Source organism: Astyanax mexicanus, chromosome 7 (genome assembly GCF_023375975.1).
Source record: "Astyanax mexicanus isolate ESR-SI-001 chromosome 7, AstMex3_surface, whole genome shotgun sequence".
NCBI lineage: Eukaryota > Metazoa > Chordata > Actinopteri > Characiformes > Acestrorhamphidae > Astyanax > Astyanax mexicanus.
Window position 1 is genome coordinate 55,547,879 of NC_064414.1, and position 12,122 is coordinate 55,560,000.

At 39.3% G+C, this 12,122-nt stretch overlaps 1 protein-coding gene across 3 annotated transcripts in view; it reads left to right on the top strand.

Moving 5' to 3' along the window:
• The window catches only part of bnc2 (basonuclin 2), a 313,165-nt gene that overhangs the window by 123,430 nt on the left and 177,613 nt on the right, over positions 1 to 12,122 (top strand). For 2 of the 3 annotated variants that reach the window (XM_049481634.1, XM_022666779.2), the window contains exon 2: positions 1,410 to 1,688. In XM_049481634.1, the coding sequence (XP_049337591.1) occupies positions 1,410 to 1,688 (279 nt within the window). Of the gene's footprint in view, positions 1 to 1,324; positions 1,689 to 12,122 lie in introns of those variants that run through there. The other variant, XM_049481633.1, reaches the window with a different exon arrangement.

The following is a 12,122-nucleotide window of genomic DNA, read 5'->3' on the forward strand; positions in this document are numbered from 1 at the left end:
GAGAGAGAGAGAGCACCTGATCCACAGCTGGAAGACAGAAAGAGAGGGAGGGAGGGAGGGAGAGAGGGAGGGGGTTATATGATGAGAGTGAGACAGATGTTTTTCTTTTATGTTTAAGCACGTTTATACCTATTACATATTTTAATCACCTGGAATTATTATAATTATTATACTTTATTATTATTATAGATACACTATACAGTAATAGATGTGACTTTGTGTGACTAGGATGGGGTGTGTGTTGTGGTGCGGTGTGTGTGTGTGTGTGTGTGTGAGGGTGAAAGGGCGCGCGTTGGGTGAGTGGGTTTGTTTGGCAAGTGACTTCTGCTTGGAATGTGTAGGTACACCTACTTATACACACGTGTGAGAGTGTGTGTGTGTGTGAGAGAAAGAGAGAGAGAGAGCGAGAGAGTTTGTGTGTGTGTGTGTGTGTGTGTGTGTGTGTGTGTGTGTGTGTGTGTGTGTGTGTGTGTAAGACAGAAAGAGAGGGAGAGAGAGAGAGAGAGGAGCAGTCCTGAGTGACACAGAGAGAAGAGCACGCGGGAGGTGTGTGTGTGTGTGTGTGTGTCCTCTCCTCCTTCTCCATCTCTTCTGCCACCCCCCCCCTTTCTCTCCCTCTCCCTCCTCCTCCTCCTCCTTCTTCTCTCTCTCTTTCTCTCTCTCTCTCTCTCTCTCTCTCTCTCTCTCTCTCTCTCTCTCTCTCTCTCTCTCTCTTTCTGTGCTTACCTCGCTCACCCCTCGCTCGCCCTGCCCTCTGCGCGCGCACATGTGGCCCCCGAGGAAATCTCCAGCGCGCGCTGCTGCTGAATGAACTCTCTCCACACACACACACACACACACAAGCACGCGCACGCTCCCTCACTCACTCAGACACTCACTCACACACACTCTGACTGACTCTGAGCTCACCGGCGGCAGCGCGCGCCTGTCCTCTCTTTCTCTCTCTCTCTCCGGAGAAAGGCAGGAAAAGAAAAAAAGAGAGAGAGAGACTGCTGGAGGAAGGAGAGAGTTAGAAAGAAAAGAGAAGAAAACAAAGGGAGGAAAGAAAGAGAGGAAAGAAAAGAAAGAAAGAGAGAGAGGAAGCTTCTTCGCTTCTTCTTCTACTTCTAGTTCCAGTAGTTGTTGTTGTTTTGTTTTTTTCTTGTTCTCAACCTCGCGCCTCACTCTTTTCTATCTATCTCTCTCTCTCTCTTTCTCTCTCTCTCTCCCCCGCGCGCACTCTCTCGCGCTCCCGTGCGCGCGCGCACACACACGCACGCACGCACGCCACCACCTCTACCACCAACTCTAACGTGACCGCCTTCACCACCTGAACCTGAACCCGAACCGCCACCTCTGCTGCCACCACCACTCTCTACCTCTACGGTCACCACCGGCCACCGTCACCCACCGTCCCCGTCACCCGCAAGTCTGCAGAGACGGAGCTGGATGTGAGAGCGGGGTCCGAGCCCGCGACGGACGAGGGGAGCGGCGGCGGGAGGAGAGCGCGAGACGACCGGGCAGCAGGAGACGGAGGAGGCGGCGGCGGCGGCTCGCGAGGAGCGGCGGCAGCCTCAGCGGCAGCGGCAGCGGCAGCTCACAGCTCCATGCAGTTCAGCACGCGACCGGCCAGCGCGGAGCCGGGCTACATGGGGACATGGCAGCAGCAGAACACTGACACCAACCTCCTGTTCAGGATGTCCCAGCAGGTCAGTCCCGCATCTCTTTTATCTGTTTTATCACTTTTATCTCAGGGTAACACTTTACTTTTAAAAAAGCATAAAAAAAAAACATCAATAAACACTACTCAGCAATATATTTATAAACATCATAGCACTATTTAACTTATTAAAAACATTGCGAACATATTTTTATGCATAAAAATATTGTTTTAAAAGGTTAAAACTTAAAACAGCATGGTACTATCTCTTGTCAACTAGCCTTATTTTTATTACTATCATTCGTTTTGGTACTTTTAATTAATGTAACCTTTTTGCAAAGTGTTCTTAACACTTTAATCTTTGAAACAACTTAATCTTTTATTCATCCCTCCTTCCCTCCCTCCTTCCACCTATTTCATCTCTTTTCTTCCATCTCAGTCTCAATCGTCATCCCTCCATCTCTGGAAGCTTTAAATTTAAATTGAACTTCTGCGTTTTCGATATTTTGTCCAGTCTCTAATCACACTAGAATTAGAAACAGAGAATATTTAACACATGCACGCATCCGACAATATTAAACCATTTTCGAACACAATCTATAATCATCGCAACTTATCTTTTATATGGTCTATATATACTTTATTATTTGTGCAGCGCGTCCTTTTCTAGTTTAAGCGCTCGTGCTCCGAACAGGCGCATCACGTGCAGCGCGTTTCGCGTGTTAAACGAAAAAACAAAAAAAAAAAACAAGCAAAACTTATAAAAAATCTATAAAAACTATCAGCAAAAAAGAGCAATACTCTGCGTTATTGTTCTTTTATTCATTTATTCTTTCTTTCTGCCTGTGTGTCTGTGTTTGTCTGTGTTTGCAATATTTTGTTTTGTTCATTTAGGGCTGGAAATAAAACTGGAGTTAAAAATAACGTAAAAACAAAAAACAAACAAACAAAAAGATTATGAACTCGAGCTGTACTTCACTTCGTACCTACATTCATTTCCGACGTTTTAATCCTTTTTTCATCCCTCCTTTCTTAATCTCTCTCAGTTTATATAGTTAATTCAAACAAATAAACAAAAGGCGTTAGTGTTTTGTTTGATGTTCTGTCCGATCGCTTAAAAAATCGGATTAGGGATTAAAACGTGTGAACAAAACACAAAACAAAAAAATTCAATTAAGTGTTTAAAGGGTGCTTTTTATGTTCACCCCCTTTCTCTTCATCTTTTCATTTCTCCACCGTTCCTCTTCACATATAAAAGAGTTCTCTTCTCATATTAAAAAAAATACAATTAGAAGTATACTTGGAATTGTGTAAGCACTAAAATTAAATTAAGACATTGTAGGAAAAAATATAAGCATGCTCCACTGCACAACTGCATCCCTCTCTCTTTCCATCCCTCTCCCTTTTCTCCTGTCTTCATCCCTCCATCTCTAATAGACAGACTTAATTTGTAAACTTCAAAGTTCTGTATTCAATATTTTCTCCACATCTCACTAGAAAAACTAGAATTAGAAATAATTTTAAAATATATTTACTACATCTGGCCATCACTCTGTCACTGCTGCACTTTCTCATTCCTCCATCTCTCATTTAGAAGTATAGAAGTGAAGGATGGAGGGATGGAAGTGTAGTGTTTCTGATATTCTGTCCTGATTATCTCTAAAAGCAAAATTAGAAAAATTACAAATAATGTTAAACATTCAAAGATTCAAAGAAAATAAGTTGCTGTATTAAATGCATAAGCTCACTTTGCTTCTTCTCTTTCCATCCTTCTTTCTCTACCGTCCATCATCCCTCCATCTCTGACAGATTAAATAACATTAATAATGTTTCTGATATTTTGTCTCTTATCTCTTATAAATTAAAATTAGAATTAAAATAGGGAAAACACCTGTACGTACATGTTTAAAGCGTAAGGCAAGCTTTTTTTTTACTGCACCCAGCCCTCCCTCCCTCCCTCCTTCCACTTCTTGCATCTCTTTTTTCCTTCTCTATCGTCTATCGTCATCCCTCCATTTCTGAAAGCTTTAAATTTAAATGTTAAACTTCAACATTTCCAATATTTTGTCCAGTCTCTAATCACTAGAATTAGAAATAGAATATTTAACACATGTACATATCCACAAATATTAAAAACATATTCTAACACTAACTATCCCTCTCTTTTCATCTCTCCATCATCATCATCATCATCATCATCACCATCATCCCTCCATCTCTCCATCTGAGATAGCTTTACTTACTGTCTCAAATATTCTGATCAATTTCTGATCAATAAAATTAGGAACCAATAGTGTAAACCAGCATGGACATTTTTAAAAAAAGACATTAAAAGTCCATCCATCCTTCTCTCATTCCTTTTTCTCTCCTCATACTTTTATCTCTCCATCCCTCCGTCAGTCTGACATCAGAAACATAACTGTTATCACTGTACGCTTCTGTTTCCATTATATTGTCCAACCTCTAGACTAGAATTATAAGCTAAGACATATAAACAATCAAATATAAAATTATCAAAGCAAAAACACGTTTCCATCCCTCTCTTCTTATTTCTTTTTCTCCTCTCTCCATCCCTCCATCCTTCATCTCTCCATCAGGATAATCAGATGCATAAAGCACTGTATTGCACACCGTTTCCGTTATTTCGTCCAATCTCTACACTAGAATCAATCAAATAAAAAACAATCAAATAAAAAAAATGATCAAAGCATAAACATGCTTGCATCCCTCTCTTTTCTTATCCCTCCTTCTCCTTTCTCCGGCCCTCCATCTCTCCATCAGGATAATCAGATGTACGCTTCTGTTTCCATTATTCCGTCCAATATCTACACTAGAAAACTGGAATTGGAAATAAAAACATGCAAACAGACAATTAAAAATAAAAAAAATGTCATAGCTTAACAACCAAGCCTCCATCCCTTCATTCTCTTCATCCTTCCATCTCCGCAAGTGTGTAGAGACACATACATAAAATCTATACCTCTTTACCCCATTTCCATTATTTTGTCACTTGCGTTTGCTTTGAAGTGGCTGGAATGATAAAGAAAAACAAGAAACAGATTAATTTTGAATATTTAATATTTAAAATCTAAATACAGTCTGTGATCTTTTATCATTCCTCTTTCTCTCTTTCTTGCTCTGCATATCGTTTTCAATATTCTGGCCAGTACAAAAAAGTGAACTAAAATGTAAATTGCTAAATTTATCACATTCAAAAATGTTGAAATAATTAATAATCAGTGAATCGCTCTGTTCATTATTAATCTCATATGTTCACATGCATGACTTCACTTCTATCACCTGTTTCTGATCATTTGAGATAGTCTGAGATTTCTCATCAGAGATATGAAGAGAAATAAATGAGATAAATGAGATAAATGAGATTAATGAGATATATGACAGTCATATCATTCTATTCTATCCATTCATCCCTCCATCTCTCACTGTGTGTGTGTAGATCAGTGTGTACAGGCATGTGGAGAACTTCAGCGTCCGATCAGTTCGTCCATGCCTCTCTTTCCTTATCCCTCGTTCTCTCTCTCTATCTTTTCTCTTATCTCATCCTTCGCTGCCCTTTACCCTCTACTTATCCTCGCTTTCTGTATTATTTGCAGTGATATTTTTGGGGGTTTCCAGCTAAAAAGAAGGAGAAAACTAATCTCTTGTATAAAAACACCTGAGTATGAACACTTTAAAAACTGTAGGATTTTAGGACCATAAGAAATGTAAATGAGCTTTAGTCACTCTTCCCTCATCCCTTACTCTCTCTCTCTCTCTCTCTCTCTCTCTCTCTTTCTCTCTTCTTATCCCTCACTTTTTGTATTATATGACGTGATTTTTTGGAGTTTTCTTGCTGAAAAAAGGAGAAAATGAATCCCTGTATAAAAACACCTGAGAACACTTTAAAACTGTACGATTTTTAAGAACATAAGAGACATAAATGAGCATCTTCAGTCACTCTTCCCTCATCCCTTACTCTTTCTCTCTCTATATATATTTCTCTCTCTGTTTAATCCTCCTTCTCTTTATCGTTCTTTCTCTCTGCTCGTCCCTCTCGCTCTGTGTGTACCTGTGTGTGCCTCTGTGAGGAAAACTGAACAGATTAAAAAACACCTGAGCTGTAAAAATCGAATCGTAAGAGACGTAAACAAGCTTCTATTGCTCTTCTCTTCTCCTCATCTCTTGCTCTCTCTCTCTCTCTCTCTCTCTCTCTCTCCCCCTCTCTCTTCATCCCTCGATCGTTCCGTCTGTCCGTAGAGAGATCGGTTGCTCTGTATGGTGGTTTTTACGAGAGTTTGTTTTCGTGGTTAAACACACCTGATTATACTGAGCTGATGGCGATGTTAACAGGCCAGGGTTACCATGTATGAGAGATATATCTGATAGCAAGACAGACAGACAGACAGAGAGATACGTACAGTAGATAGACAGATAGATAGACAGATACCTTGTTTATAGGCCTGTCATGATAATTACATTATGGATTTATCGTACAATAAATGAACATGACCTCAGTAATATGTGGTAATGGTGATATTGCTCTATTTATGTGTTTGCTTGTATGTTTGTTCACATATATAACTGTGAACAGTATCAGTGCTTTAATAAGTGTGAAAAAAATATATACATTTCACAAACTATTATTTCTTTGTTGTGCTATTCTATTATCATTACGTAAGTGTGTTCACTAGCTTTAGTTTTATTTGCGATAACAGTGTGAATGCTTTGCAGACAGTTGGATTTCTCCATGCATGTGTGTGTTTGTGTGTGAGAAAGAGATAGAAAGAGTAAGAGGTGTGTGTGTGTGAGGTGTGTGTGTGTGTGTGTGGTGTGTGTAAGTGTGTGGTGTGTGTAAGTGTGTATGTGGGGTTTGGGTCACCCCATGTTACACGTTAAAGTAAACGGCCTGCCTGTAAAAGAATGAAACACACACACACACACGCACACACTTACTGCGGCCGGCTGAATTTGTGCAGAGATGAGTGTGAGTGAAGGGGGGATTCGGGGGAGTTATTTGGCAACCCTCGGACCCTGTGTAAGAAGGAGTGATGGAGAGAGAGGAGTGCAGGGTGGAGTGGGGGGGGTTGGGGGGGTGTTTGGCTTATAATTCATCATCAGGGCCGGACCCTCGGTGCCATGCACGGAGTGTTACACACACACACACACACACACTCACACAAAAACACAGGAGTAATGGCATTTTTGTAGGTTGCACAGAACTGAGCTGACCTGAATGAGTGCTTTCTGCAAATATAATTTTGTAATATATTTATAAATATACAATTATACATGTATATTTATACATGTACACATATACATTTATAATATATAAATTGCGTTCCTATTATATACATCCATCAAATATAGACTAATCATCTGGTTTAGATTATGTATATAACTTTAATAATACCTTATATATAGTTAGATATACAATACATATAGTAAATATATTAGATAAAATATCTCATTTTATTACTCTGTATTAAGTGTATGTGTTTGGGTATATATCTGGAATGTGTAGGTATGTGTGTGCGTGTATGGTACCTGTGGTCACCTGCTGGCCAGGTGATGATGATGATGTTGATGATGATGTTGATGATGATGATGATGATGATGATGATGTATTGGAAAGCTGAAGGTGGTGCAGCTAAAGTTTGGGTTCAGGGTCTCTCTCTCATACACACACACACACACACACACACACACGCACACGCGCACACACACACACACACACACACACACATACACACACGCACACGCACACACGCGTGCACAACATGTGTGAAAACGCAACGCTGTGAGTGTTGTTTGTGTTTGTGTATCTGTATCTGAATGAGTCTGTATGTGTGTGTGTATGTGTGTGTAATCAATCAGTCTGATCAGAAAGCTGTTTATAATCAATCAGAGATTAGAAATAACAAGTAAACAACAGCAGCTCGAGCTCCTGCAGCGCGCGAGGCAGCGGAACACTGGATCAGAACCAGCCTGGAAAGTTCGTTTGATCTTCTTCTTCTTCTTCTTCTTCTTCTTCTTCTTCTTCTTCTTCTTCTTATTATTATTATTATTATTATTATTATTATTATTATTATTATTATTATTATTATTATTATTATTATTATTATTATTATTGCTGTTGTTGGTGTATGTACTGTATTGACTGTGTGTGTGTTTGATACCTGTGTGCGCGCTCTCCGCGTGCAGCACCTGCGCTGGAATGCGGCGGCTCGCGCGGCTCTGATCGCGCGGATCAAGTTACAGTTACTCTATTTGTTTATTTGTCAGCCCTTTGATCTTTGATCCGTGGTTTTAACGTAATGGAAGTTCCAGCGCGCGCTGTTTCGGTGTGTGTGTAGATACATATGTGTGTGTGTGTGTTCTAGATAGCGGGAGATGGCTCTGCTGCTGGAGTTCTAGAGCTCGCGACGCCTCGTTCTCAGCGCGCGATCCGCTCCGCTTTGATGCGCCGCCCCGCGCGATCATACCGCACACACACACACACACACATATAGACATATACGGGAACAGTGAGATTATATATAAAAACGATATAATAATAATAATAATAATAATAATAATAATAATAATAATAATAATAATAATAATAATAATAATAATAATAATAATAATAATAATAATTCATTTTTATTGTATGTATATATTTTTATATATTAAATGTGGATAGTGCGCAATTAAACATATGTAAATATATATACAAATAAATTAAAACAAAAAACAAACAACATTTAATATATAAAATAAATAAACCATAATTACAGCTTTATGTCATATAATTAAACATTTTATATATTTTATATTACTCCCATCTAACCCTGTAAACGAAACAGCTGTCATCATAGTAATAATAACTATACAAATTCCATTATTACTAATTCGATTACATTATTAATTGTATTATTACTATAAAACATTATAAATAGAATAAATGTAATCAAATACAGGTCTGTTATAAATGTGTGTTAACACTATGCATGTGATTATTATGATTTCTGTGATTATTATTACTGTACATTATTAATATAATGATATTAATTACTGTTCTAATCGAATGAATAGATTATTTGTGTATCAGTGTGTTTGTGTAGCAGCGCGAGCGCAGCGCTGTGATTAACACAGCAGGCGGGGCTGTGCGAGCGGAGACTCGCGCGCTTAAAGTACTGAGATACATAATAATAATAATAATAATAATAATAATAATAATAATAATAATAATAATAATAATAATAATAATAATAATAATAATAATAATATAAACGTGTGTGTGTGTGTGTGAGAGAGAGAGAGAGAGAGAGAGAGAGAGAGAGAGAGAGAGAGAGAGAGAGAGAGCACTGATGGAATGAACCACAAGTATTCCGAAAAAATACCGGAAAAACAAACAAGAGATTAATCAATCAATCAATCAATCAATCAATCAATCAATCAATCAATCAATTAATTAAATAATGAATATTGACGCTATAAACGTCATAGACAGAAGAATGAACTAATACATCTCTCTCTCTCTCTCACTCTCTCACACACACACACTTTGTATTATCTCTCACTTCTGCAGCCTTTCAGAGAGAGTGTGTGTGGTAATGAGTGTGTATTGTAGTGCGTGTGTGTAAGGCACTGATTGAGCTAAAGATTGTGTGTAGTGTAAGCAGTGTGTGTGAGGTAATGCATTTATAAGGTAGTGGGTGTTGGCAGTAATGAGTGTGGGTGCGAGGTAATGTAGTGAGTGTGTGAGGTAGTTAGTGTGAGTTAATAAGTGTGTAGGGTTATGTAGTGAATGTGAAGTGTCATAGGTGGGAGAGTAAGGTAATGTAGTGAGTATGTGAGGTAGTAAGTGTGTAGTGTTACATAGTGAGTGTGTAGTGTAATGTGGTGAGTGTGTGGGGTAATGAGTGTGAGGTAATGTAGTGATTGTGTAGTGGTAATTAATGTGTAGCGTTACATAGTCAATAGTGTAATGTATTGTGTATGTGGGGTAGTTAATGTGGGGTAATGTAAAGCGAGTGACAGAGTGGCAGAGAGAGAAAGATACAGAATAGAGAAAGAGAAAGAGAGAGAGAGAGAGAGAGAGAGTTTTTTTCAGTGTCTAGTGTGAACCGTTGGTGTGTGTGTGTGTGTGTTTGTGTGAGCGTGTGTAGTCTGGATGTCCTGTGTGTCTCACACTCCTCTGAAGTCCACACGTATCGATCTGCCTCACATTCTTATTCAGCCTCAAAATCCTAATTCTGTGTGTTAGTGTGTGTGTGTGTGTTAGTGTGTGTGAGTGTGTGTTAGTGTGTGGGCGGCCATGCGGCAGTGTACTGTCCCCTCCAGCTGCAGACCTGAGTGTGTGATCGATAGCTGACACTGAGTCCATCTCTTAGCGCGCTGAGGGCTGTGTGTGTGTGTGTGTGTGTGTGTGTGTGTGTGTGTGTGTGTGTGTGTGTGGAGGCATGCTAAAAATGTGAGCCCATGTGCTCTGGTGGTCTTATCAGTGAAACTGAGATGCTCTAACTACACACACACAAAAACCCTCTAAAAACACACACTTACTGATTTTTTTGTTTTGCTTAATTATGTAAATATGCAAATTTTGTGTCTGTATGTTGTGTGTGTGTGTGTTGTGTGTGTGTGTGTGTTGTTTTGTTTGTGTTGTATGTATTTTTAACCTTGACTCCAGGCTCCTCTACCTGACTCCTCCCACTTCCAACCCATCTCTTCCTAACACCTTCTTTATTCTTCTGACTCCTCCTCCTCCTGATTCCTAGCCCCTCCTCCTCGTACCCCTGACCCCTCCCCCTAATTCTTGACTCCCTCCTGACTGATTATTTTAGGTTGCCAATTCCTTAAAAATTCTGCAAAAGGTTATTGACAAGCATTGCGATTTAGGTTTCCAGTTGCTTTGAAGTTTAGCAAAAGCAGATTGACAAACATGATGAAATAGGTTGCCAGTTCTTTTAAAATTGTGCAAAATCACATTGACAAACATGATGATGCAGATTGCCAGTTCCTTTAAAACTGATCAAACGCAGATTGACAAACATGATGAAATAGGTTGCCAGTTCCTTTAAAATTCTGTAAACTCACATTGACAAACATGATGATGCAGGTTTGTAGTTCCTTTAAATTCTGCAAAAGCAGATTGACAAACATGACTCTTTAGGTTGCCAGTTCTTTTAAAATTCTGCGAAAGCAGATTGACAAACATGATGGTTTAGGTTGCCAGTTCCTTTAAAATAACGCAAAAGCAGATTCACAAACATGATTCGTTAGGTTGCCAGTTCCTTTAAAACTAATCAAAAACAGACTGACAAACATGATTCTTTGGGTTGCCAGTTCCTTTAAAACTAATCAAAAACAGATTTACAACTGTGAGGTTTAAGTTGCCGGTTCCTTTAAAATAATGCAAAAGCAGATTCACAAACATGATTCGTTAGGTTGCCAGTTCCTTTAAAACTAATCAAAAACAGACTGACAAACATGATTTTTTGGGTTGCCAGTTCCTTAAAACTAATCAAAAACAGATTTACAACTGTGATGATTTAAGTTGCCAGTTCCTTTAAAATTATGCAAAAGCAGATTGACCAACATGATGATTTAGGTTGCCAGTTCGTTTAAAGTTCTGCTAAAGCAGATTGACAAACATGATGATTTTGGTTGCCAGTTCTTTTAAAAGACAGCAAAATAAATTACACATTGATCTGATTAGTTTTATGTATTTGAACAGTTTTTAATCTAGTTTGATAACTGATAGTGTGATGATAGATGTGTGTGTGTACAATCCAATCAGATTGACAAACACAATGCTTTAATTTGCCAGTTCCTTTAAAATCCTGCAAAAATTCATACTCTGATCTGATTAGTTTTGGACCAGTTTTAAAAGAGAGTGAGTGTGTAGTATAGATAAAGTAAATAATGTGTGTGTGTGTTACTGGTATTCAGGCTGTGTGGGGTTCTGCAGTGTGTTTTGTCAGGCCTGGTTCGGAGTTGTTTGGGTCATTGTACTGGTTTCTTTAGGACTAAAGGACCCAGATCTCAGATAAGGCTGGTGTAGAGATCAGGTGGACGGGGGGGGGGTACGGGGGTGGTTGAGGTGGTGTTTCTGTTGTGTAGGAATGGGGGAATATTTGTGTAGCGGGTCGTGGCGGAGGGGAAGTGTGTGAGCGAGGGCGAGGGGAAGCCGCTGTTTGAATATACTGGAACTCACTCTCAGGCAGGATGTCACCACCCCTGGGGCGGCTAACTGCGACATTAGCGCCGTTCCGCTGCTTGTTACTGACCTGAGTGTGTGTGTGTGTGTGTGTGTGTGTGTGTGTGGTTATGCACGGAATATAGCAGTTGCCACAGGGGCACACAAGCTTGCACACACACACACACACACTATAAATCTCAGCATCTGTATCGAGCAGTGTATCGTGGGATGAGGATTTATTATCATGACCTCACTCAACAGTATAAGACAGTTACTCCAACAAAAGCAGCATAAACTCTT